Genomic DNA, 25,024 nt, shown 5'->3' on the forward strand with positions numbered 1-25,024 from the left:
TGAGTGCTACCAATCTGGCTGAGGCCAGAACTCCACTTTGTTTTGAATATAAATTTTAGTTAATTCCTCAATTGTTAAAATCAGTTTTTAAAGTGGCTTTGAATAAAAAAATTGTAGGGCACAAACAAGCTCTACTCAATTTCATCTAAGGAGACTTGTGTTTTGACACATGGCAAAATTTTCAGGTTATGTTTGGTTTTTATCCTATGGCAAACTAAGCAGGACTCATTCTAATACTGCATAGTTGTAGGTAGCTCAGGTGACTGTAGCTGAGATGGTGGTTTGAAAAACAAGGCCCTGGTTGTAACTTTTCTTGAGGCCCTGGAAGTCTTTCTGTATGTTTTTTAGAGGTAAATCATGTCACCATACAGGATGACAGCTGAATTATATACCTCTGATTCAGGAGAGGCAAACTTTCCTGAACAATCTACTTCTTTGTGTAGCATTAACTTTTCTCATTATGTAAGTGAATAGCTTTGTAAGACAACATTTACAAGACTTGTAGAACAAATTTATAAAATTAGTGGAATATTTTTAAGGTATTAGATTACCAGATTGTCAGAGTATGCCATGTGTCTTTAGCTGCTGCTGGAACAACTAATGTAGACCTGCTGGCTCATATTTTTACAGCTACATAGGCTACATTTTTGGCCTAGGTTTTTTTGTTTTCAATTTTCTTACCTGTATGTCTGAGCAAAAGAAGAATTTACTGCCTCTGTAATTGTAGTACTTCAGTAGCAACTTCAGCCTGAACTTCTTTTTCTCCTCTGCCCCAGTGCGGGTTCTTCCAGCGTTCTAGGTACGAAAACAGCGTCCCTCGATACCACGCTGTACGAATTCGAAAAGAAGAGCGACAGATCAAAGATGGGAAATGCAAAGACCTTGAGACGAAGCAGTGGTTCACAAAATGGAATGAAAATGAAAGTTATTCTTAGGGAAAAATACTCTTCATTCACCAAGTTCAGACAGAGGTTAATGTTTTCATTAATGGACTGCCAATGAGTTAGACCTGTGAACACTATGGACATTCACCATTTGATTGTAGGTATTACTACTTATATTGAGGCTTTTGTTTGCACAGTTAAAATTGCTTCAACAGACTTTATTTGCATTATTTAATTTTCAGACTGCCTCTTTTCCCCTTCAAATCTAATTTATGCTTTAGAAGATACTGTGTTGATTTGGGGTCTTTTCTGCAAAACCACTATAGCAGACCTTTTCCTGTGATCCTAACCTTCTTCCTAGGTATGCAAGGAATGCATGGTTAAGGCGAAGACAGGTTCTCCATCCTTCCCTCACTGCATAGTCTGTTATAAACACACAGTGGCCTTTAGCACACTTTTTTCAAGTATAATCTGAAGACCTGCAAATCTACTTTAGTCATAAACTTTGCCTGCTGCAGTAATTAGGGCTTAACAAAAAGCATCATGTTAAATTACATGTGCAATAGGTCATGTTGCTCGGTTTGGGTTTTTTTTTTTTAAGATCAGATTGTGTGATTCTTGCTCACAAATATACACAGGTTTCTTTTTTTAAAGAGAGGCTTGAATATTAGATGTACTTTTTGTATATATATATTTTAGTCCATTTTGTATTTATTTTTGTTATAAATCATTGTCTTTGACTAACTGTTAGGCCAAAGACTTAACTGAAACTTTTCGAATCCACTGAACTTCAGACTATAAGACCTGAGGCTTTCATTGCATTTTAGTAAGTCACAGAAGGTGCCAATGCTTTCTAAAAATGTAAATATTTATTAAAATGATGCATATGGGGGCTCTTCTCCTGATAACTTGTAACTTTATGTAATGGGAATTACCAGGTTTTGTAACATGATTTGTATATTACTTTGGACTATTTAATAATTTGGACACCAAGCAGAAGTAGGGTTTTTAGATAGTTTTATACTTACTGCAGGAAGAGAGTTCTCTGGCAACAGCTTTCCAGCTTCAATAAGGAGTTCCTGTTTGGCAAAAGGCATTGGCTACTGCAACTGTTATATAGCACTTGAAGGAGGCTCTAAGTGCCTAACTTACCTTTATTATGGGGATCTATGCTGATCCACGTCAAGACTACTGAATTCTCTGGAATACCTGAATGTTGATAAAATAGAACCACAATGTTGTGTTTATCTGTCATTTAGTTATTTTAACATAACTGATTAAACTATTGAAAGAGTTTACTTTTTTTTTACCCATGTTCTAAAGCATTGGTACTATTTAAGAACAAAGATTTAGTTCACAAGTGTTTATTCCACATGAAACAAAATTCTGCTCAAAAAGTATGCGCGTTAATTGCTAGTGATTTGAACTATGCAAAAACCTCTTGGTACTTTTTCCCCCCCTCATAGGGTAAAAACCTGCTAGGAGGGCAGTTGTCAAAGTGTCTTATTTTTACTACTAACTTTGAATATACCTGCTTGGAAGGTGTAGTCACCTATCATTATAGAAAGTGCATTAATTTAATATCTTTCTTCCTCCCAATAAATATATTTTTTTAATTATTATTTTTAAGAACACACGTGTATTTTAGCTGTTACTCAGTTTTTGAGCTTTAAAAATTCTAGCTTATTTGCCAAAAGGCTGAGTAGCATCTGAAGCCAGGCTAAGAAGCCTGACAAATAGTTTTGGATTTAAAAGCAGACTGTGGCCCTCACCTAAGAGCATGAATGTCTTAACAGTGTTAAACTGGAAGTTCTTGAAAAATAAGTCATGTCACTGGTATCCCTTTATCTCAAACTTTTTTTTTTATACCAACTAGCAATGCTACATCATTCCATTATTAGAAATTACCTGTGGATATTTGTATAGAAGTGTGAAATAAATTTTTTTTTAAATGAAACATTGTTTTGTAATAAGTGATTTCTTTCCATAATTAATTGAAGTAGCCATAGCTAACTTCCACAGGAAGGGTAAGCTGGAAGTTGCAAACTTTAACAAATGGTCTCATTCTCAGTACTGCTGTAACTTGCAGTGTCCTGCCCTATGCATGGGGGCAGATAAGGCAGTTGCAGGAGATAACACACAATCTCACACTACCAGGCTAGCTGCTGCAGATTCCAGCACTGGTAACGAGTCATGGGGTCTGGCGGAGCAGGCTCTTGGAAAAGCACCAAGTATCACCTCCCACGGGGCGGAGCTCTCTCTCCCTCCACTCCTTCATGCATGCTGCCCAGCTTACCTTCAAAGCAAGCAGTCTCCTAAGAGCTCTCCTGCCAGACACAGTTTCCTGTGACTAGAGAAGATGGACGCATCCTCCCCAGATGAGTGAAAGACATCACATACCTATCTGTATTTAGCAGTGGAAGCTTAATAATGTCAATTACATAGTAACAGGGTTCAGCTTTAACTCGACAAAAAAACCCAGAAAAGCCAAAGAGATGTGGAAAAAACAAACCACAGCTTTTACCTGGGGTTTATCTCCATTTAACCTTCACAGGATGCTTAGCTTACCTTTGCTGAAAGGAAGGACCTTTTCATGCAACAAAGCCTGAAGGGTTAGGAGGATACATGCTAGACCACTGTTTGCTGTTGCAGCCAAGAAATTTCCAGACCTAGAACCAGAAGATGCTGCTAAATCTTTCAGAGTACATCAAAGACATGGACTGAACCTGCTTTTATTAAAGTTATTCTCATTTACATAACTACACTCATAAACCTCTGTCCACGAGACAAAATACAGACTGGGAGAACAGTTAAGTAGCTGATCATACAAAGTACACTACAAATAGAGTATGTTAGGTTTTACATATGCTTATCTATACTATACACATAAAATATATGTGTATCTGTGCACATATAAAACCTAATGTACTGTAGTTGAAAAATAGTGTATGCTTGTGTGCAGTGTGTGTGTATATATAAACATACACAAACACACAATATAGCCCAAGGTACATAAATAAACTGCTAGTAAACTGCAGTACCTTCACATATGTTTAACTGTCACAGTACAGAAGACGTCTTATGAGAAGCTTTCAATGTAAGGGACTATCACAGCATAGTTTCAATAACCACCCATGCGTAAGTTAAATGTGGAAGAAGAGACAGAACAGGGTCCTAGAATGCAGATGTCAGGAGTCAGCAATGTAAGGTGAAGGCAAGTTTTTTGAAACCAGCACTAGAACTCCAATCCCCATTCAGAGCGCCCACTGGCAATGCCAATGTCACTGCAGCAGCGTGTCTTAAACAAACTACCCAGCACCAGAAACCTGCTTATCAACAAATAACTGACATAACTTCTCACAGCACAAAGTGGGTGAAACTGTCAGCTGCTGGTTTGCATAACCCAGGAGAACAAACTCTGATGACACAAACAGGCAACCAGCCAGTGTTCTGAGCCAGAAGAGGCATGTGCTTCAGCTGGCTGGCGAGACAATCCACTGTGTGTGACAAGAATGCAAATAGTCTATTTCCCTATGGTGACTGTGTAAGCAGGTGCTTCAGTTTTTACCACAGTCTTCAGACATCTTTAAACATCCATTTATCTTCCCAGGCTGTGCATTCATAAATACGACTGTACCCCTTTTATAATCTCATAAGCCTTGCTGGAGTCCTAATCATGAGCCTCATGAGGAAAACACAGCACCTCCTTACCTTGAGACACTGCCGCAAACATCAGCCATAATCCGCAGCCAAGGTGTGATACTGTCACGGTATTGGGGTGAGAGAACAAGGAACAACAAATGATCTGCAATTTGCCTCTTTCATACTTGAAAACCGACCCCCTTCTGTCTTAATTTTCTAGCTCTGCAAAATGGCTGTTTGCAAGCAGCACCTTTTCAGGTCCACACCTGTCTCAAAGGACTTAGTAGAAGACAGAGGCAGAGAACTGAGATTTTAAAAAAGCATAAGGGTCCTTGCTGCTGCTTACCTATCACAGAACAACATATACCCCCTCTTGCCATCAATACACAGTGCTGTTTATTCTTATTTCTCAATCTCAGTGTCTTCAGGGAGCAGGGGAGGAAGGGACAGAAAAGTAAAATACTTTCCCCAGGAATGTAAGAAATAATGCAACTGCTGAGTCAATTAAAAGAACCATTTCACAGAATCACAGCATCTTAGGGGTTGGAAGGGACCTCGAAAGATCACCTAGTCCAAACCCCCTGCCAGAGCAGGATCACCCAGAGCACATCACACAGGAATGTGTCCAGGCAGGTTTTGAATGTCTCCAGGAAAGGAGACTCCCTGACCTCTCTGGGCAGCCTGTTCCAGTGCTCTGTCACTCTCACAGTAAAGTTTTTCTGATGTTTATGTGGAACCTCCTATGGTCCAGTTTGCATCCATTGCCCCTTGTCCTATCACTAGACATCACTGTAAAAAGCCTGGCTTCATTGTCCTGACACTCACCCTTAACATATTTGTAAACATTGATGAGGTCGCCCCTCAGTCTCCTCCAAGCTAAAGAGACCCAGCTCCCTCTGCCTTTCCTCAGAAGGGAGATGTTCCACTCCCTTAATCATCTTTGTGGCTCTGCACTGGACCCTTTCAAGCAGTTCCCTGTCCTTGAACTGTGGGGCCCAGAACTGGACACAGTATTCTAGATGTGGCCTCACCAAGGCAGAATAGAGAGGGAGGAGAACCTCCCTTGACCTACTAGCCACACCCTTTCTAATACACCCCAGGATGCCATTGGCCTTCGTGGTCACAAGGGCACATTGCTGGCTCATGGTCATCCTCTTGTCCACCAGGACCCCCAGGTCCCTTTCTCCTACACTGCTTTCCAGCAGGTCAGCCCCCCCAACCTGTACTGGTACATGGGGTTGTTCTTCCCCAGATGCAAGACTCTACACCTGCCCTTGTTGAATTTCATCAAGTTTCTCCCTGCCCAACTCTCCAGCCTGTCTAGGTCTTGCTGAATGGCAGCACAGCCTTCTGGTGTGTCAGCCACACCTCCCAGTTTAGTGTCATCAGCAAACCTGCTGAGGGCACACTCTGTTCCCTCATCCACATCGTTGATGAAAATATTGAACAACACTGGTCCCAGTACCGACCCCTGAGGGACTCCACTAGTCACAGACCTCCAACTAGATCCTGTCCCATTTACACAACTCTCTGACTTCTTCCTTTCAACCAGCTCATGATCCACCTCACTACCTGATCATCAAGCCCATATTTCCTCATCTTGCCTATAAGGATGCTGTGGGAGACAGTATCAAATACCTTACTGAAATCAAGATAAACCACATCTACCACCCTACCATCATCTATCCACCTAGTTACTTCCTGATAGAGGGCTATAAGGTCGGTCAAATGTGACTTCCCCTTGGTAAAACCATGCTGACTGCTCTTAATGACCCCCTCATCCTTGATATGCCTAGAGATAGTACCAAGAACAAGTTGTTCTATCACCTTTCCAGGGATGGAGGTGAGGCTGACCAGTCTATAGTTACCTGGGACCTCTTTCTTGCCCTTTTTGTAGGCTGGAGTGACATTTGCTATCCTCCAGTCCTCAGGCACCTCTCCTATTGCCCACGACTTACCAAAGATGATGGAGAGTGGCCTAGCAATGACCTCCACATCTCCCTCAGCACCCGTGGGTGCATTCCATCTGGACCCATTGATTTATGGATGTCCAGATTGCTTAACTGATCCTTAACCCAATCTTCATCTACAAAAGCAAACTCCTTTTTCATTCTGACTTCTGGGGCTTTAGGGATCTGGAGCTCCTGGGGAGAGTCTGCAGCAGTAAAGACAGAAGCAAAGAAGGCATTCAGTGCCTCTGCCTTCTTTATATCCTCTGCCACCAGGGCACCCACCTCACTCAGCAGTGGGCCTATATTTGTGGTTTTCCTTGGTTTCTTGAAGTGGAAGGGACCAACAGTCAATGCTACAGAGCTGAGAAGCACATCATTGCCAGCCAGCTTACAAGACAGCCTGTGACAGATTCTGGCTTAGCAAGGAGGAAACAACATAAAACAGACATGCTGGACTAGACCACAGATCCACCAGAATCCGCGTCTTGCCGCTGACAATGGCCAATAGTTAAGCAACATGATGGTGACACTTTGCTGTTCCTGTTCCCACAAAACCTTAGTGCTCAACTTCAGTAGCTACATGACATATTTTTCCTATGGAAGAAAAAGCCAGCCAAGGAAAACAAATTGCCAAATTTCTCCAACTGCCTTCTTATCTTGAGTCACACAGTTGTACATAGCAGAAATTCACAAACTCTGAAGTTTAATTATACACTAGATAAAAATAAATAAGCCCATTTTTATGTTGTCCTTGAACCTACTACAATTTGTTAACTCCTACAGAAACTCCTCCATATATTTGATCAACTTTGTTGCCATTTTTATATCCTTTTGTTTCTACTCCTAAAAAAAAAAAAAAAAAGACCAAAGCCACATCAAACCAATTTAACCCTAAGAAAATTTTCTAGCACAGCCAAAGCAGCTGACTTTGTTAGCAAAAACCTAAAACCAACAATGAGCCTTAGTGCAGAGTAAGTACACAAGCAGAAAAGAGACACTTATGGACCAGATGACTGTGCAGGCACCACAGCAAAGCATATAAACCACAGAAAAGAGATCTGATGGGTATCTGTACCTGGCAACTTCATTTTTTTTTTTCTTAGTCTATGATGTACATATTTTGGAGGAAAGGGAGGAAAAGGAAGAAAGAAAAAAAAATAATTAATAATAATAATAAAGCACCAGTACATGCAGCAACTAAGAACAGCAACTCCCAGCAAGGGGTTATTTATAGTGTTGCCTTAACAAACCAAGAACTCTTTCTATGGAATATGCTGAAGGAATGTTATGCTTCCAATTATCTTATTAAACCTTAAACACGATGTTAAATTTTAAATTGAAAACAAAAATTAAAATGGAATTGCTTAGGTTAAAACTAAATGCTATGTTTTCAATTACCTTGAAGTCTCATTTGTTCTGTCCCATTTAAATTAAGGATCCAATTGTATTATAATTTTTAAAACATCAATAAGCAGGAATATGAGCAGAAAAATGCCAAATAGCAAAAATAAGACATTTCTCCTCTTCGGTTTGTGTAAGAATTTACAGGAACTGGCACATCAGAACTGCAGCTAGAGTCACACTGTGTCAGATCAGATTAAGCCCCCAGAAGATCATCAGTGAATGAAAAAGGACCTGTAAGGTCCCTTCCAACCTCAACCATTGTATGATTCTATGAAAAATGGAAGAGAAATAGAATTTAAAATATTCTCCAATATTTTAACAGACTGTGTTTACCTGGGTCAGTATCTTATCAGTAGTTTAAACAAGACCAACAAAACACCTTTAGATAAACAGAGAGGGTTTGTTCTGCTCCAAACATTGCATTTAAAGAATTATTCAATTCTTTGTCCATAGTTATTTTTGTGACCACTCATCCTACATTATTTTTTCCCCCTTAGTGATTACTATTTACATTATTGAGAAAGGGCTCTAACTTCCAAAGTGCAATGATTTATTTAGCTTCTGACAGCCTTTGCCACATCTTCTGGCTGGGGACTGCTGTTCAAAGAGAACTTTAGGCAGCAGGCCAGATTTGAAGGGGTGCCTGTAAACTGAAACATCGGGAAAGCAACACACAGGCATAAAAACTGAAGCCAGTCCAGAGTCATCATAAGAAACTAACAATTTACAAATACCCAACTTACTACATGTAGGGACTGCATTAAACTGTGCTGGCTCACAACTGAGAAGCCATGATACAATGGTTTTAAGCACAGAGTAGGGATCCCCAACTATGACAAACTTGAATAGCATGAGCTACTATTTGGTGCTTCTGGGGGTGGTGAACAAGCAGTAATAAATAAAAAAGTGCCAGTAACCCTGTATTTGTAGACTTGCAGAGACAGACAAGCTGCTGGTTTGCCCAATTAGTCACCACTGCCTGGCCAGAACAGAACAAGCCATTCATTTTTTGGGCATAAGATGGAGGTACAGGTTGATTTACAAATCAGATGGAGCAGTCTATTTCTGAACTACTGCTTCATACTTGCCTATTATTGGCACAGTTACTACTCAGAAAATAGCCTCTGGAAGCAGACAATCAATGCTTTCCGTACTTCTATGCAACATCCATAAAAAAGTAATATCCTTAATTAATTATAGTATCTTCATCTCTCTAATGGGAGGCTCCAAGCAATCCAACAAAGCCCTGAACAGATTCTTGTCACAGAAACAGCAAAATGACTCCTGCTCTAAGTGGAGGCCATTGGACATCCATTCCCACTACCAGGTCAGAAACCAGTCACAGGTGCAAAGCATGTTTAGAGGAAAACAAGCAATACTGAGTCGATTTCATAAGATAAATGTACAAGTATCCACAATAAAGAAGAAAATTACACAGATCTACTGCTGTATTGTAATGTATACGATTTTTGAATCACAGGGTTTAATATCTACACTGCAGTAAGTTTATCAGAAATGCTTATAATGACCGTTAAGTGCGTTTTTTTGTTAACGTTCTGGATATTTCTACCCGAGTAGGACAAGAAGCTATTAAACACCACTGTTTGGTACGTCAACCTTTACCTCAAGGTATAGCGATTTAGCGCAACATACGGTCCAAGTACTTTTTAATCAATAAAGACGTGTATTGTGTTCACTGCTGACCGGTCGGGAGCTTACCTGCAGACAGAAGCCTTGTTTTGCCCCTCTATTTGTTTCTCTGTTCCCTCCTAACTGAAACAAGTTACCCCTCCCGTTTTTGCCCTCCGGGACCCAGCGCCGGGCGGGAAGCGCGGCCGGAGCCGCCGGGCCCCTTCCCCCCGCCCGCAGCAGTGAAGCCGGCACAGGGGGCACCAGCGGGGGAGAACGGCTGTGGAACCACGGACTGAACCCCGCCGGGGGGCCCTGCCCTCAGGCCACACGACAGCGGCGCGAATAAAGCCAGATTTCGGAAAATGCTTTTGCCCGGTTCCTGCTGCGACTCCGGCCCCCCCCGCGCCCCACAGGCCGCCGGGCCCGCGCCGCGGCGGCTCCGCCGAGGGGCCTCCGCCCCCTCCTCCCCGCCCGCTGCCCGGCAGGACTGCCCACCCCTCCGAGAGCCCTCGCACGGCGGGAACGCACACGCCGCCCGCCCCGGGGTTCTGGCCACAGTCGCCCACCCCACCCCACCCCCCGCCTCTCCGGCCCCTCACGGGTTCCCGCCTCGGGGGCTGGTGAACACCCCGCAACCCTTCGCCGGGAAGGCCGCGGCACCCGCCCCGCAACGCCGCGGTACCTGTCCGGGGCTGGGCTCCTCCGGCAAGCCGGACAGCTTCTCCCTGCGACAGCCCAGGGGACAGCGCAGCGGCCGCCGCCTCAGGAGCGGCCGCCCAGGCCCCAGCGGCTCCGCGCGCCCCCGCCCCGCGCGGGGCCGGGCCGGGGAGACACCCACCCCTCGGGCACCGCCTCGGCGCGGGAGGCCGCGGCCTGCGCAGGGGCCGGGGGAGCTGGCGGGGCGGGCCATGGCGGCCGGGCCGGGCTGAGCCGAGCCGAGCTGGAGGAGGCCGAGAGCCGCGCCATGAGGCTGCTGCGCGCCCTGCTGCGCGGCGCCTCCGCGGGCAGCGCCTCCGCGGGCAGCATTCCGCAGCAGGTGGACTTCTACTCGCGCTTCTCCCCCTCGCCGCTCTCCATGAAGCAGTTCCTGGACTTCGGTGAGTCCCCGCACCGCGCTCCCGGTCCCGCACGGCTCCGCAGGTGCCCGCCAGCGGCGGGGCGGGGGCACGCGCCGCCCGGTGCCCGGATGAGCGCGGCCGCGCGCCCCGGCTGCGGTGCCGCCGTGCGGGCCGAGCCCGGGGGCTCCTTCCCGGAGAGCGGGGCTGTGGCGAGATGGAAACTCCACCGAAAACTCGAGGTTCTGGCATCACAGAAATAGCTGCGTTGGTCTGTTTGGGTTTTTTTTTTTCCTTCCTGCGAGCCCCGCCGTCCTGGGGAGAGGGTGGGACGGGGAAGGCGACGGGTTCTGGCTGTGCTGCGCCTTGTGCAGGCTGCCAGCGTGCTGCCTTGTAAGGCGTGTACCGAACTTCTCATCTCAGCTGGCCCCGAAACAACCATCACTGCTCCTCGGTGACACGTCTGTGCCCAACAAAAACACCTCACCCAGACGCTGTTGTTTTAGGAGAGGTGTGAGGGAAGGGGCAGGACACAGACGCCGGGAGCCGTCCTGGAGCACTGGCAATCTAGCCTTGAAAACGAGTAAACTGGTAACAGGATACACACTCCACACTAAAGCCACTCCTAATGCTCCCCGGGATCACAGGAATTATTTTCAGCTTCAAAGCAAAGACTACACAGAGAAGAATCTTGCAAGTCACACTGAGAAACCTTTTTAAAGCCTGGGGATAGAGCCATACTATAATACATTCTGTTTCTGTACCCAGGGCACTGTCGTGCGTAAGTGTTTACATTAATGTTGTGTAAAAACATTTCACTGGTTAATAGCTGTATTACTTTTTACGTTGTAACTGCGAGTTAGTCCTTGAACACTAGGCTTTGTGTAAGGAGGAGGACTTCAAAAGGAAAGTTTCTCTTAACTGTCACTTCATCCATCTGTTGCAATAAAATGTATCCAGTATTTAAAGCCCCATGTGTACAGGAACCCCACCATATATTCTGCTGCTGCCATACTTTTAAGCAAAGAATCTTGCAATTCACAGTTCACCTCGACCTGTATTATTTTACCACTAAAATACTGATAAAATAATGCTTACCTTAAAATCAGTGTTTCTCTCCAAGGCATAGTATTTCCTCATGCCAGAAGCTAGGCTTTTGCTGTTAGTACCTGCACATAAGGTAATCTTGAAAACTTCTTTGGTTTTGATTTTTTTTTCCTCTCTTTTGCCTAGGATTTAATAACAGATAGTAAAAAGTAGTAACAAAGGCAAAAAAATAAAATAGTAGAGTGCAACAGTTGAGACAGTATTTGTCTGTAAAAGCCATTCTGTAGTAATTACAATCTGATGGTGTAATTGGGGATTGTTTGGCTTCTTTAGCTAGAAGAGAGCAGTTAAAGAAGAAAGCATAAAATTTGGTAATGCTAATTAAAACAAAATTTGAAACCTCCAGGTTTTGATCTAGCAAATGAAATATTCCATAAGCAAATTTAGCTCTGGATCATATACATCAGTCATATATTGGATTATAAGCAGTATTTTCTGTAGGAGTCCATGCTTTACATGGACCATAGCTGCACAGGGAAACAAAGTAATTTGGCCATTCACTGAAGTCTTGCTTACCCTAAGTTGTCTGTATTTGACCCAGGATTGCAAAGATACAGCCCCCAGATATAAAACTTATTTGTGGAATGTTATTTGTTGAGTATATGAGGCATTTGAAGATTATCTTTGCATTTTAATTCCTTCAGTCTGACTTGTTTATGGAAAGGCCAGTAACAAGACATGCCTGAAATGCAATCTGACTGGGGAGAAGAATGAGAGGTTTCTGGGCAGAGGTCTTATGTAGACAGTGCATAATACTGGTGTCACTGAGGAGGAACATCTTGCAAGCTATTCACTTTTTTACTAATTTAACGGACATTCTCTCTTAAGTGTAGTTTCTGATGTATCAGAGTCTGGATACATTAAACTTAACTCCTCCATTTCAATTTGGTGAAAATTTTTCCTACTTAGGACACTCCCGACTTCCTCTTTTTCCCATGTCCCTTCCTTTAATCTTCTTCCCCAACTCTGCCTTGCCAAATGGAAGGAGTGAACTGAGCAGAAACACCAGTTAATTTTTAGGACTTACCTGTTGTGAAACAGCAAGCCTGAGGTATGTACTTCACAGCAGCGGATTATACCAAGTTAGTAAGGTCAGATGCTGTTTACATGATGCTCTGGAAGTCTAGAAAGAAGTCTGGCTGACAATAAAGTACAGCATTTCTTACTCTTCTGCACCCTCCTTTCTTACCTACTAAAACAAGCATTGCAGGAGTAAATTTAGGTCTTGATCTTAATAACCACATTTAATTCACATCCACATAGATAACACCTGCCTGTTTAAAATAGTAGGTCAGTTATCAACAGGTAGCATAATTTAGCTTCTAGCTTTTAAAAATTTAAAACTGTAAAACATTTAAAAAGTAAATGCATGGAAGAATAACAATCAAAATAACTAAACACGGTAGCTGTTCTACTTACATTTCTCTCTCAGTATTCAAGTTAATAGATCTAGCTGAAAATGAGATAAATATTACAGAATTTATTTTACAAAAGTGTTCCAGTATGAGCTACAGTAAAATCAGTGATCAAGCAGGGTGTATTGGACCATGATACTTTCTCATGCATCTTTCCCATAGTTTCCTGTGTTGGTTTGTTTCACTTGCCTTTCTGACATGCTCAGAACGACCTACTGTTTGTTCAGTGCTAGTTACAGTCGGTGTTTGCTGCAAATAAAATGAACAATTTACATGAATAGAAGTGATATATAATGTGTAATAGTATGGGTGTGCAAACATTGCACTGGTTACACTTTATATATTAAAGATTCTCATTATCACAACAGGGTTGGTAGGTTTCAATGAGTTTACATTTTGAAATACAAGTGGGCTGCTGCTATGAAAGAAACACTGGCTTACTAGACTGGCTGAGTCAACTTTAAAACCACAGACCTCTTATGCAATAAAGAGTTTTCTACCATAAGTACTGACTTTATTCTGATGTTATCATATATTTATTTTGGTCTTAGGATCTGAAAATGCTTGTGAAAAGACTTCATTTATGTTTCTACGACAAGAGTTGCCCGTGAGATTGGCAAACATAATGAAGGAAATAAGCCTGCTTCCAGACAACCTTCTAAGAACACCTTCAGTTCAGCTGGTGCAGAGCTGGTAAGAACAGGATCATTTCATACCTTTAAGGGTAACCTTTATACACAACGAACAACTTGTTCTCTTCTATAGAAAGGCCATTTCATGTGTGCATTATGTGAACACCACTTAGGTTAGACTTGAGTAAATACCTCAGTGTGACATAAGTCATGAATAAGTTTATAGACTTGGGGAAAAAAAACCCTTAGGAGCAATTAGAGAACCCATAACGGAGTTAAAAAACATTAAGTATTGCAGGTGGTCACATACGAGAGTTCAGTAAAAATGAAAATCTGCCAGAACAATGTTTAATAGGGGACTTACCTAAAATGAAGAAGCTAGTTGAAGAAATCAACAGAAGCAGCCTAATGCACAAAATACTTGCAAAACATAGTGTAAACCATTTAAACAACAGGTTATTGCACATTTAAGAGTAAAGTTGTATGAAAAAAGAACAATAGGAAGCTCCCAAAGCCAAAATATAAAAACAACAGAAAGAATATGAGGCTATTAAAATTTAAAAAAATCCTTTGAAAAGTAAAATTTCAGTAAGAAACTTACACATCAGCATAAACTTCTATAAGATAAAAGCAAATTAAAGAGATTGCTTGGCAACTGCTAAAGGCACATGCTATCTGGAAAGGCTTTTAAAGTTATGAGAACAGAAAATCTGCCAGTGAATAAGTGATACTGATTAGATTACTTATTATAAAAAAGCTATCAATGAAAATGAAAGCTGTTAATGAAACACAAATGCTGAAATTCTCATGATATTAAATGACATTGCTCACATGGGAAATCAATTCCACTTGGACAAATGCAAAGAAAAACACAGAGAGGAACTTTCTCTCCTTGTATGCTTGCTTACTTAAAATGGAAAAATAATTTTTGATGCTACTGGGGATATTTTTCTGATTATGTCAGTTGATGGGCAAGAAGGCAAATAGCGTTAGGAACTAAGCAACAAATGGGAAGGAATATAATTGTACCACTGTTCAGCTCATTATTCCTCTGAATTGCATTCAGTTTTAGTCACTCCATCCTGAACAGAAAAGACCAGGAGGAAGAATCAGAGGGTTGGAACAATTTTTACGTGAGGAGAAACCAAATGGAATTATTCAGCTTGGAGAATACACATCTAAGGAAAGAGATGGCAGAAGTACTTAAATTGTGAATAAGCTGGGAAGATTTTCTAATAACAGGAACTAGCTGGGGCTGCAAATAAGTGATCACCTACTGGGTTTAAAACACAAGGAAGATCTTTTATGCATTTAAATTAAATTGTGGAAGTCGTTGCTCTGGAAATTTTGGAAGAAAACATCATGAATAGATTCAAAAAAATCTAACAACACTTACAGGGGATAGGTCAATGGGATATATCAAATACAATGATTTCGAAGCAAGCAGCCTCAGAAGACCATAAATAGATAACCAAGGGGATCTGGGGAGATGTCATCTGAATCGGTCATTGTCATGTTTCTTTCATTTACAGGTATGTCCAAAGTCTTCAAGAGATCCTTGACTTCAAGGACAAAAGTTCAGAAGATTCAGGAGCTATTAATAGGTAAGGATTTTCTATCGCATGTATTAAGTAAATATTTTGTAGAATGACTGGTAAGAAGGTGAGCAGCTGAAGAAAAATGTCAGTTATCTCCAATCTTTACTCAAAACTTGCAGTATCCCCTATCCCTCACAGAACAAAACAAAACAAAGCACTTCTATGCCTTATCATTCTGGTCAGGTTGCTTTTTGTTACATTTAAGAAGCTATGAATATGTTAAATTTGACCAAATGTTTACCATTTCCTTACTTGTAATGTTCGAACTGATGTATGGAACTTTTCACCTGATGAGCAGGTTTGGTCATCCCTGCTGACCCTGACAGCCATTTCACAGGCATGGGGTGATGTGCATGAAAACAGCTGGCACAGTTTTCTCTGTTTCTTGGCAGTAATCAGGGTGATAAATAAATAATAATTTTATAAGTAATAAATAAAAGTTAATCGGTGATTGTTTCCATGCTAGATACTTGAAATTTTTATAAAGACTGATCTGTCATCTTACTGCCATAGGCAGACGTGATATTTCTGTACATAATGGTCTTCATTTTGTAGTCAGATACTCTGTTTGCCAGAGTATTTAAATTCACTTGCAAGTGAAATACTTACAGTGTATTAATTTTAGTTTTACAGATACTGTGATAAAAATCCGGAATCGACACAATGACGTAATTCCTACAATGGCTCAGGGAGTAATAGAGTACAAGGAAAGCTTTGGCATTGATCCAGTGACCTCACAGAATGTGCAGTACTTCTTAGACCGTTTCTACATGAGTCGCATTTCAATTAGAATGCTCCTTAATCAACACTGTAAGTGTCATTTTTGAAAGGAGGGGAAATGATACCTGTACTACATCAGTATATTTTCCTTTAATTTTTAAGTGCTTCATATGTTCTTAAATGCTTCTTAGGAGCACGCTATTTGCCTTGCTATTAATAAACTAATTGTTAATATAATTCTTAAAATACTTACTAATAGTAGGCTTTCAAGTATGATGAAGATTGGAATTGCAGTACATTTGTATTTAGCAAAACTGAAGACACAAACTACAATGACAAAATTATATTGGATATTAAATAATATTTTCTTTTTTGGCAGCTCTGCTGTTTGGTGGGAAAATTAATCCAGCTCATCCAAAACACATTGGAAGCATTGATCCTAGCTGCAATGTGGTTGAAGTTATTAGAGGTAAATTTAGCAAAGAACAAGAATCCTGAAAACTTACATGAATGTCTATACTGAGAGCCAAGACACATCCTGATATGCACATACTGTGTAGTTCTTTCCTGCAGAAAGCAGAAGTTTAAAATGTAATACAGTTTAGTCACTTTTCTCAATAAACCCATTTTTTGTGAGAAAGTATAAAATCTCCCTGACAATGCACAGTGTTTTCAATTTTTGTTTCTCTTTCTGGCAAACTGCAAAGGAAAAAAAAAAAAGTGAAAGGGAAAACATAACCTTCTGTGTTTTTATTATAGATGGCTATGAAAGTGCCAAGAGACTTTGTGATTTATATTACATGAGCTCTCCAGAACTCATCCTTGAAGAGTTGAATGGTAAGTGAATATGGGAGGAGACAGTCTCCAACATAGTGATGGTTTCTTCTAAAGTGTGGTGAAACGTTCTCCTTCCACTTTTCATATAGTTAATGTGTTCTCTGTATCTATTGTCCTAGTTTGGTGTTTTGTTGTGTGGTTTTTTGTGTGGTTTTTTTTTTGTTTATTTGTTTTTAATCTGGCAGAAGGCTTTCCCTATTTCTCCCTTTAATTAGAAAACTGAAACCAGCAGAAAGGTTTTTGACACTACAGCTGTTGACAGAACAGATTTTAGCAGCCTCCTTCTCTCCCTGACTTTCTTGTGTCTGTACTGTACACTGTCTGTTGCATCTCACTCTCTGCATTTCTTGTGACACTTTAAAGATTGATATGAAACATTCCATTCTAATTTCTCTTGCTTATTAAGCTATCATGTTCTTGTAGTTGTAATATAATATCATACACTCAAGTCATAGTAAAAATAATTTGAGTGCACTGGCTTTGACTTCAAAAAAGGTTAACTGTATTGCTATGAAGTCAGAGGTCAGCTGTTGTCCCTATAGTCCTGCTGAATGCTAAAAAGCCTTTCTGACACTACCCAACAGGGTACTTCTTATGATACTAAATGCCAAGTTCAGACAGACATACAAAAACAGGAATTAAAATAGCTTCTACAAGTAATTACAAAAGCCAGAGTGCAATCACAGTAACTTGGCCTCTGAAGCTAAAGGCAAAGAAAGTGTGGTCTCGACTACACATTTCAGATCGTTTCTTCTTACTGTACAAAACCTGCCATTCTGTATCTAGGTTAAAGGGTTTACCTCTCTATCTTTGGAGCATGATGCTAAAAACATCTATAAGAAACTATCAGTCATGCTAATTCTCTGTACAGAGGGGGTACTTAATGGTTTATTTGCTCCAGAAGGCAGAACAAATAGTTCAGTTTTTATAAAAGGAGTGACCTTTTTGCTCAGTGGATTGTGAAGGTGAGTTAAACCTGATACAGGCCAAATGCACATTCCTTGCCCACAGCTGAGAATGAATACCATTATTTAAAGCTTAGGCATGGAATCTGGAGGTGGAGGCCTGGTGGGAAGCCACTAACTTGAGGACAGGACCCTGACATATTTCAAAGTGTGTTCTTTTCTTTTTTAATCCCACTTTTATTTTTGCTGGGTACAGAATTTATTCTAGATCTTTTGCCATCATTTGTCTTCAACATTTATGTTGAGAAAGCACTCATCACTAACACAGTCTAGTGAGAAATTATTAATTTGTTGAACTAAAAAAACCTTAATAGAACTTTCTGAGCAACCTTTCCTTAATTTTTTATATAATGAAGGTGTTTCATGATACATTTTCTATAATTTATTCTTTAAAAACGTTTAAAAACTCATAGTTTTAAATGGACAGAATTGTCCATATAATTTTTGTTAAGACTTCTTGTTATAAACTAGCATTTTCTAAATTAATCCAATAGGCTGTGCTGTAGTTACCAATTGCTGCATTATAGGATTATAAAATAATTTAGGTTGGGAGGGACCTCAGGTTTCTAGCGTGACGTCCTGCCTGAAGCAGGGACAGCTGTGAGATTCTCCAAGGGTAACAACTACATAAAATGTTTGGGCAGCCTTTTGAATGCTTAACTGTTGTGGTGAATTTTTTCTCTATATCTAGTCTGAACCTCTGTTACTTTATCTTGCATTCACTGTTTCTTGTTCTCCCACCCACCACCTGAAGACCCTGACTCTGCCTTCATGATAACGCCCTCATAGGTATAAGTATGGCTTTTGATTAACATACTTTTCAAGAGATTTCTGTTCAAATTTTCCTTCTCTTGTAAATTCTCTCAACAATAATAATATACATTTTAAATTACTGCAGAGATGAAAGAAAGGTACCTAGTTTGCTATTTAATTACTTAGACTCTTCTTTTATCCAGCTAAATCCCCAGGGCAGCCCATGCAAGTGGTATATGTGCCGTCACATCTCTATCACATGGTTTTTGAACTTTTCAAGGTCAGTGCACTTATCATTATACAATTCTTTTACACCTCTTTGTTTAGTGAGATTGTATTTGATTGATTTATGAACCAATTCTAGATAGCAGTGTGTTTTTGCAAGTGCAGTCCTCTCACTGTTTGACTGTGGGAAGGTACCTGAATTGAATGATTCAGATATGCATTAACTGCATAGAAAATGAACAGTTTTGGGAGATCTATCTCCTTTGCCTAGTCACCGAATGTATCTGACACCTTCTGAGTAGACAGTTTTGTCAAAAAAATCTGACAACATATAAAGATATTAGTTAACAAAGCAAGTGAGAATAAGATACAAAATTTCTGGGGCATCTTCAAATCTGGTATAATGTATAGAAGGTTCTACAGAACTTTCCTCAAGCAGTTTAATCCTAGACTTTTCTTGATTTTTGTGTCATATTGCATGCACTAGCATTAAGAATTCTACAAATAAAGCTGCACACTAAAATATTCAGAGGGTCTACAAACATTTTAAGTCTGTGTATTCTAATATACTGTCTAAATGCTGATACTGAACAAACCTGAAATAATAAAAAGCTATTCTAAAACCATATACACTTGTCCTCATTCTGAAATGTGGTAAAAGTAGCTTTACTAAATTTATGTTTTAAGATAATATACAAAGTGGTAAGAACAGGATTTAAGCTGTACTTGAAACTTGCAGAATGCAATGAGAGCCACCATGGAACATAATGCTGATCGATGCATTTATCCTCCAATTCAAGTACACATCACGTTGGGAACTGAGGATTTAACTGTGAAGGTATCAATTTTTTTATTATTATTTTGAAGGCTCTTTTTATTATAGTTTTATTCCCTGTCATAGGCAGAGAATTACAAACTTTAGCTGGTGACCCGATTCCAACAATGGATTGTATGTGATCACGTAGTGTTGTAAGTAACAAGAGCATTATGGAATTTCACATTCCACATCAGTAGGAAATCCACGAGGGGGTTGCACAATCACACTTAAGGCTCTGCTCTCTGCTTTTGTCACACTCATGTCTTGCCTAGTTTATAAGCAACTATGACTAAAAATGAAGTAGCATCTTTCTACAGTTGTAATATCAGCATTTTGTATGTGACAACAACAGAATTATACACATGTGCAACAGCTGAAAAAAGGGAAATAAACATTGTATGTTCCATGCGAATCAAACCTCAAGTACATCTCCCTGAAGTTTTCCGTACAACATCTGTGTTGAATTTCAAAGACCAACTGCAAGCACTGGTGTTTCCATAGGTCTAAGTAAACTGTAGTACAACAACTGTTCTGACTTAATTCCTTCAGTAATATGTTTTAATAGATTGTATGTAACTGGCAGTATTCCTGAGGAATAAAGATAAAAATACACAGAACCTGGCATTTGCTAAAAGCTTTAGATATTTTCAGACAAAACTGAGTTATGAACAAGATAAAAGTAATGCATAATCAAAGCAAGAATTTTATTGCTTCCAAGAGATTATGAAGGCTTTTTATGGTAGTATTTAAAATAATTTGGTTTATAGGGATGAAAGGGAAGGATTAATCTCTCTGGTCATTGCTGTAGCTGAGAGATGAGAATTTAAGAAAACCCATAATTTAATAGGGCCAACTTTATGTATGTTTTACCTGAACTTTATCTGGATCATTGTTTGAGAGAAGCTTTCTTTTATAAAAATGTATTAATGGACATAATGCTGCATGTTCCTTCATCCTTCAGATGAGTGATCGTGGGGGAGGTGTTCCTATGAGGAAAATTGACAGACTGTTCAACTACATGTATTCAACAGCACCACGTCCACGTGTTGAGACGTCACGAGCTACACCTTTGGTATGCAAATCTTTTATACCATGTAATCTTGTATATGTTTAATTGTCACAAAAGGAACCATTTAGCCAAAGCCATGAAGTACTGATTCTATAGATACGAGTATCGCTATTTGGATGTTACAGTTTAATTCAAACACTTTTCTGATGTAACTGGAAGATTGTGTAAAACCCTAAAATACTAGGAATTATTTAAATTTGTCCATGATTCTGTTTTTCTCTACCAAGTATAAAGATCAGCTACCTCAAAGCAGAACAGTTAGCTATGCTGCATGTACTGCAGTAAGGACAGGGCTCCAAATTCTTCTTGTGGCCACTGAATGAAAGGAAAAATAATTATAGCAATTATTTGGAATCAAGTCCATAGTTACGCTTGTAATGTGTAGACACGTGTTGCCATCCCCCAGCAAGGCTGAACACAGATGTGACAGGGCATATTAAGAATCTACTTTGGTCTCAGGTAAACTTAATAGATGCACAAGAAATAAGGCCTTAGTTCTCAGTAAGTAGCTCTGAACAGCTTTCCTGAACTTATTTTCTCACATTCCATCATTCAAAATGTTTTTTTTTAAATTTATATAGTGTTCTGCATGTAGATGACTCTGCAACTTATTAAACACTAGGTCTTTTCAGAGGAGTGTTGTGTATTTTCATTGAGAGATTACCTCTGAAGTTCAGTAGATTAAAAAAAAATAGTGTATGTACTTACCACTTCAGGTCTGTGTCCTGCTACTGCAGACAGGGCCTAGATAGAATTTTAGTATAAGCTACAGATTAATAGACATTCCTTTTTGGGCCTTTTTTATATATACTGATGATGACAGGTATCTGACTTTAATATTCAGTGTTCTTAAGATTAGCAGCTCCATGAGGCATAAGACAGAGTCAGTACAGTTTCTCTAATTGTATTAATCTCTTCTTGAAAAATCTACCATAATACAATAAGTGTTACCTAGCAGCCCTGTCTGACAAACAACTAAAGTGGTTTTGTCATCATCGCAATAATTAATAAATTTTTCTGGTTCTGGGGGGCATAATAGTTAACATTTGAACTCCTTCTCTTACTGTCAAATGTCAAGTTTAGTTCGTCTATTTAACTATTAAGTTAAAACAAAAAAATGGTACTGATGGATGCAATTAATGAAAATACACTTTTTCACCTGGATTAGGCTGGATTTGGTTATGGCTTACCCATATCACGCCTGTATGCACAGTACTTCCAAGGAGACCTCAAACTGTATTCCTTAGAAGGCTATGGTACAGATGCTGTTATTTACATAAAGGTATGATACTTTAGCATTTTAAACTTACCAGCAACTTTAACTGCTAATGGAACTCCTTGTTCTTTTACTATAATTTTGATGAAAAAGAATAGTCAGCTAGTCTTCTCTACTTACAGGCCTTATCAACAGAATCAATTGAAAGACTCCCTGTATATAACAAAGCAGCCTGGAAACATTATAAAGCAAACCACGAAGCAGATGACTGGTGTGTGCCAAGCAGTGAGCCAAAGGACATGACCACGTTTCGCAGTATATAGCTTTTTCCTCAACAGTTCATAAGAAGTAGGTATGTCTTGAAGGGGAATTTAGAAGACCTCTTTTACACCAAGATGCTGAACCACATTTGATAGGTGAAAAGAATTTTAAGTGCAGTAACAGAAATTTTAATGTAATTGCCCTTTCCTGGAATCAAACAAACAAACAAAAAAACCACAACAAAAAAACCTAACAAAACCCAAGGGAAACCCCAAACCTGTACATACTTTTAAATTTTAGGTGAGAAGATCACACTTAATTTGCTCCACTTGCTGTTTGTGACTACTTTCAGTAACTAAATTAAAGGAGATGTAATTTTGGGTTTTAAAGAAACCAATGCAATCTATTGCATATCTGGTGAGAAATCTATTAATTTGTATCATTACAAAATTGTTTTAACAGGGAAAAAAAAAAAAATGGGGAAAGCTCACCAGAGCATTTTTTCACTATATGATATTAGAGATTAATTAAAAACTCAAGTAAGACATACTGAGCTCATTGCTCTACCTTTGCCATCTCCACAGCACATTCTGTTCTTTTATCTTAAGCATGCTGGAGCCTAATTTTGTAAAGTTAGGTATGTTGCCTACATCAAGTTTCTTTGTGGCTGTAGAAATAACAATTAGGTCTGTAGGCATAAAAAAACCCCAACAAACCCAATCAGTTCTAGCTGCTACCACTAATATAATGCATCTCAGGTATGTGGTATCAGTCATGTTTCTTTGGTTGTAATGTGAATATTTAATACATGTGAAAAACTTACCTTGCCATGATAATTGTGAACTAGCAAATAGTGCTGGCTTGTGTACAGTAAACATATGCTGTCTTTCATTTGCTTGTATTTCTGTAGGTAATACCAAAACACAGTATCAATGTTCTAGCCCTAGTAAGATCTCAAACCCTGGGGTATGTCAGGTTACAGCTATAAATGGAAAGTATTTTAATAAACAGATTTTTAAAACTTGCCCTTAGTAGGGCATCTCTGTTACTTTGACAACAGAAACGATCTTCTCAGGAGTATTTAACAGTTTTTGAAAACACCTTTGTATCTGTGATGTATTTCTGGCCTCATTTATGCAGTAACTGGAAAGTCACACTTTAACATAAATAAGGTAAGCAGAATGTGTTTGTCAGCCAGAGAGAAACTGTCAAAACATAGTAGGGAAGATAGAGAGGAGAATGAGTATTAAATTTCAGGTACAAAGTCCTTATTTTAATAAAGGATTCAGCTTCTTTAACGCCTTTTGTGCCAGCTTTGTTGAAATCATTGCACCTTGATCCTTGTCATTCCTGAACATTTTAGGAGTGATGTAGTTAAAGACATTTTCTCAGTTAATTCTTTGCTTGTAATTCTGTGATTTTTGTTCTGCAGCAAACATGCATAATCCCTCTCGGAAAAAATAAGCCTAAATCTTGCTAGTTTCCTAGTTCTGCACAGAGCAGGTGGTGAGATACCACAAGGGAACAGCTTCCAGTTAGAAACTGAAGTCACACTCTTCTAGTTGTTGCTGAGCCAGATTAAAGATTATCATCTGCTACCTCCCTAGCCTAGTTCTGCAAAACAAGAAAATGGTTTATACCCTGGTCAAGCCTATGCAGGTCACTTTAACAGGAGTGATTTACAAAATGGGCTCTATATGCAGTTAAAATGACACTCTGAGGGAGGATTAATCTAGCTTAATTGCCACCAGAACAGCACGGTTACCTGCTCCACTCAAGCTCGTGGGCGCTTTTAGAGGGCCCTATTTTTCTTCTTTACAAGGATGTGAGGAGGTGACTGGCATGCCTTACAGTCTGCATGGCTACGATCTATAGCTGATCTTCACCCTGCAAGAGGATATATGTGAGAAATTCCACGTACTGTAAAAGTTAGAGGGAATGCTTGCAGCTGTTGCTTTTGCTAAATTTAAGCTTAAAGTTACAGCAAAGGATTTAAAAAACTGTCAATATAAACATTCTTGCTTTTATGCTAAGTTTTAAATGTTTAACTAACTTAACTGATTTTAGTAACACCTGAGAACAAGAGACGCTTCCAAAGAAAAGTTAACACAGTATATTTTCTAGAAAGCCTATTAAAGTATTTCATATGGTATTTTGGAAATAAAACCTCTTGCATGCTCTCAGCTAGATACTGATTGAATTCTGATTAGAACAACTTGCTGTGTAATTGTATTTTTATCTATCTCCTCACCTGCCACCCTGAGCGATTGTGGTGAAATAAGTGATTTTCAAACATAGTAATATTTTGGTTTACCATGTTTAACCCTACTTACAAGTCTGGTAACTTTTGATTTAAATAGAAGTTCAGAAGATCACTTTTGTGTGTTTAATATTTTCATTACTTTACTGAAGCCATTGCTAGCACACTGGTTAAGTTGAAGTCAATCACTGTAGAAAATTAGTATACTAGCTCAGCTACCAATTGCTGAGATTAATAGTTTTGTATGCAAATGAGATCAGTCTTGCACTGTAAAATTGATCTTGGTTTGTGTTAACTTATTTTTTCGAAAGAATCACTACATTTATTCATTAAAACCATTTCAAAAAAAACAACTTAAGAGTTGGGTCATTTTGTGGCTCGGTACTAAGCTAGTTTCCCAAAGCCAGCCTCCTAGTTTAGCATCTGACAGGTAAGTGCAGTGGGCTGTGATAATCAATGTTCATATGCTCAGGTGTTGGGTGAGTTTATCATCCCTGCTGTGGCCCCTGTTTAACAGTTCTGCACACAGAGAAACCTTTGAAACCGCTATTTCCATTAGTCTCCAGCCTGAGAAACAAGC

General features: G+C 39.6%; 3 protein-coding genes across 9 annotated transcripts in view; 2 read left to right on the forward strand and 1 right to left on the reverse strand.

Annotated features, from left to right (window-relative positions):
• ITGA6 (integrin subunit alpha 6) overlaps positions 1-2,841 on the forward strand; it is a 44,893-nt gene extending 42,052 nt beyond the window's left edge. For 5 of the 7 annotated variants that reach the window (XM_051623148.1, XM_051623154.1, XM_051623153.1 and 2 more), the window contains one exon: positions 777-2,841. In XM_051623148.1, coding sequence (XP_051479108.1) covers positions 777-935 — 159 coding nt within the window. In that variant the 3' untranslated portion in view covers positions 936-2,841. The remainder of the gene's footprint in view (positions 1-776) is intronic. The other 2 variants (XM_051623150.1, XM_051623151.1) reach the window with 1 other exon arrangement.
• Positions 1,913-11,709, reverse strand: LOC127386344 (translation initiation factor IF-2-like). The gene is made up of 7 exons (XM_051623255.1): positions 11,668-11,709; positions 10,197-10,814; positions 7,554-7,582; positions 4,596-4,646; positions 3,453-3,553; positions 2,037-2,093; positions 1,913-1,963 (listed from the first exon to the last, which is right to left on the reverse strand). The coding sequence occupies exons 1-7, from the start codon at positions 11,707-11,709 to the stop codon at positions 1,950-1,952; spliced, it is 912 nt and encodes a 303-aa protein (XP_051479215.1). The 3' UTR covers positions 1,913-1,949.
• PDK1 (pyruvate dehydrogenase kinase 1) lies at positions 10,479-24,797 on the forward strand. Its single transcript, XM_051623168.1, has 11 exons — positions 10,479-10,611; positions 13,643-13,784; positions 15,256-15,327; positions 15,947-16,131; positions 16,421-16,510; positions 16,801-16,878; positions 18,800-18,876; positions 19,561-19,659; positions 20,600-20,710; positions 21,876-21,989; positions 22,106-24,797. Exons 1-11 carry the CDS (start codon positions 10,479-10,481, stop codon positions 22,244-22,246), a joined length of 1,242 nt encoding a protein of 413 aa, XP_051479128.1. The 3' UTR covers positions 22,247-24,797.
• The last annotated feature ends 227 nt before the right edge of the window (positions 24,798-25,024 follow it).

Source organism: Apus apus, chromosome 6, assembly GCF_020740795.1.
Source record: "Apus apus isolate bApuApu2 chromosome 6, bApuApu2.pri.cur, whole genome shotgun sequence".
In the NCBI taxonomy this organism is placed as follows: Eukaryota; Metazoa; Chordata; class Aves; order Apodiformes; family Apodidae; genus Apus; species Apus apus.

Bases quoted from the DNA above. Each gene is read 5' to 3' on its own strand.
- PDK1 (XM_051623168.1), top strand. From the start codon at position 10,479: ATGAGGCTGCTGCGCGCCCTGCTGCGCGGCGCCTCCGCGGGCAGCGCC. The intron at 10,612-13,642 runs GTGAGTCCCCGC...TTTTGGTCTTAG, and splicing joins GAAGCAGTTCCTGGACTTCG to GATCTGAAAATGCTTGTGAA. The intron at 18,877-19,560 runs GTCAGTGCACTT...TGAAACTTGCAG, and splicing joins TGGTTTTTGAACTTTTCAAG to AATGCAATGAGAGCCACCAT.
- LOC127386344 (XM_051623255.1), bottom strand. From the start codon at position 11,709: ATGAGGAAATACTATGCCTTGGAGAGAAACACTGATTTTAAG. The intron at 10,815-11,667 runs GTAAGCATTATT...CTGTGATGCCAG, and splicing joins AGAGAAACACTGATTTTAAG to AACCTCGAGTTTTCGGTGGA. The intron at 3,554-4,595 runs GTAAGGAGGTGC...TTCTGGTTCTAG, and splicing joins GTTTGCGGCAGTGTCTCAAG to GTCTGGAAATTTCTTGGCTG.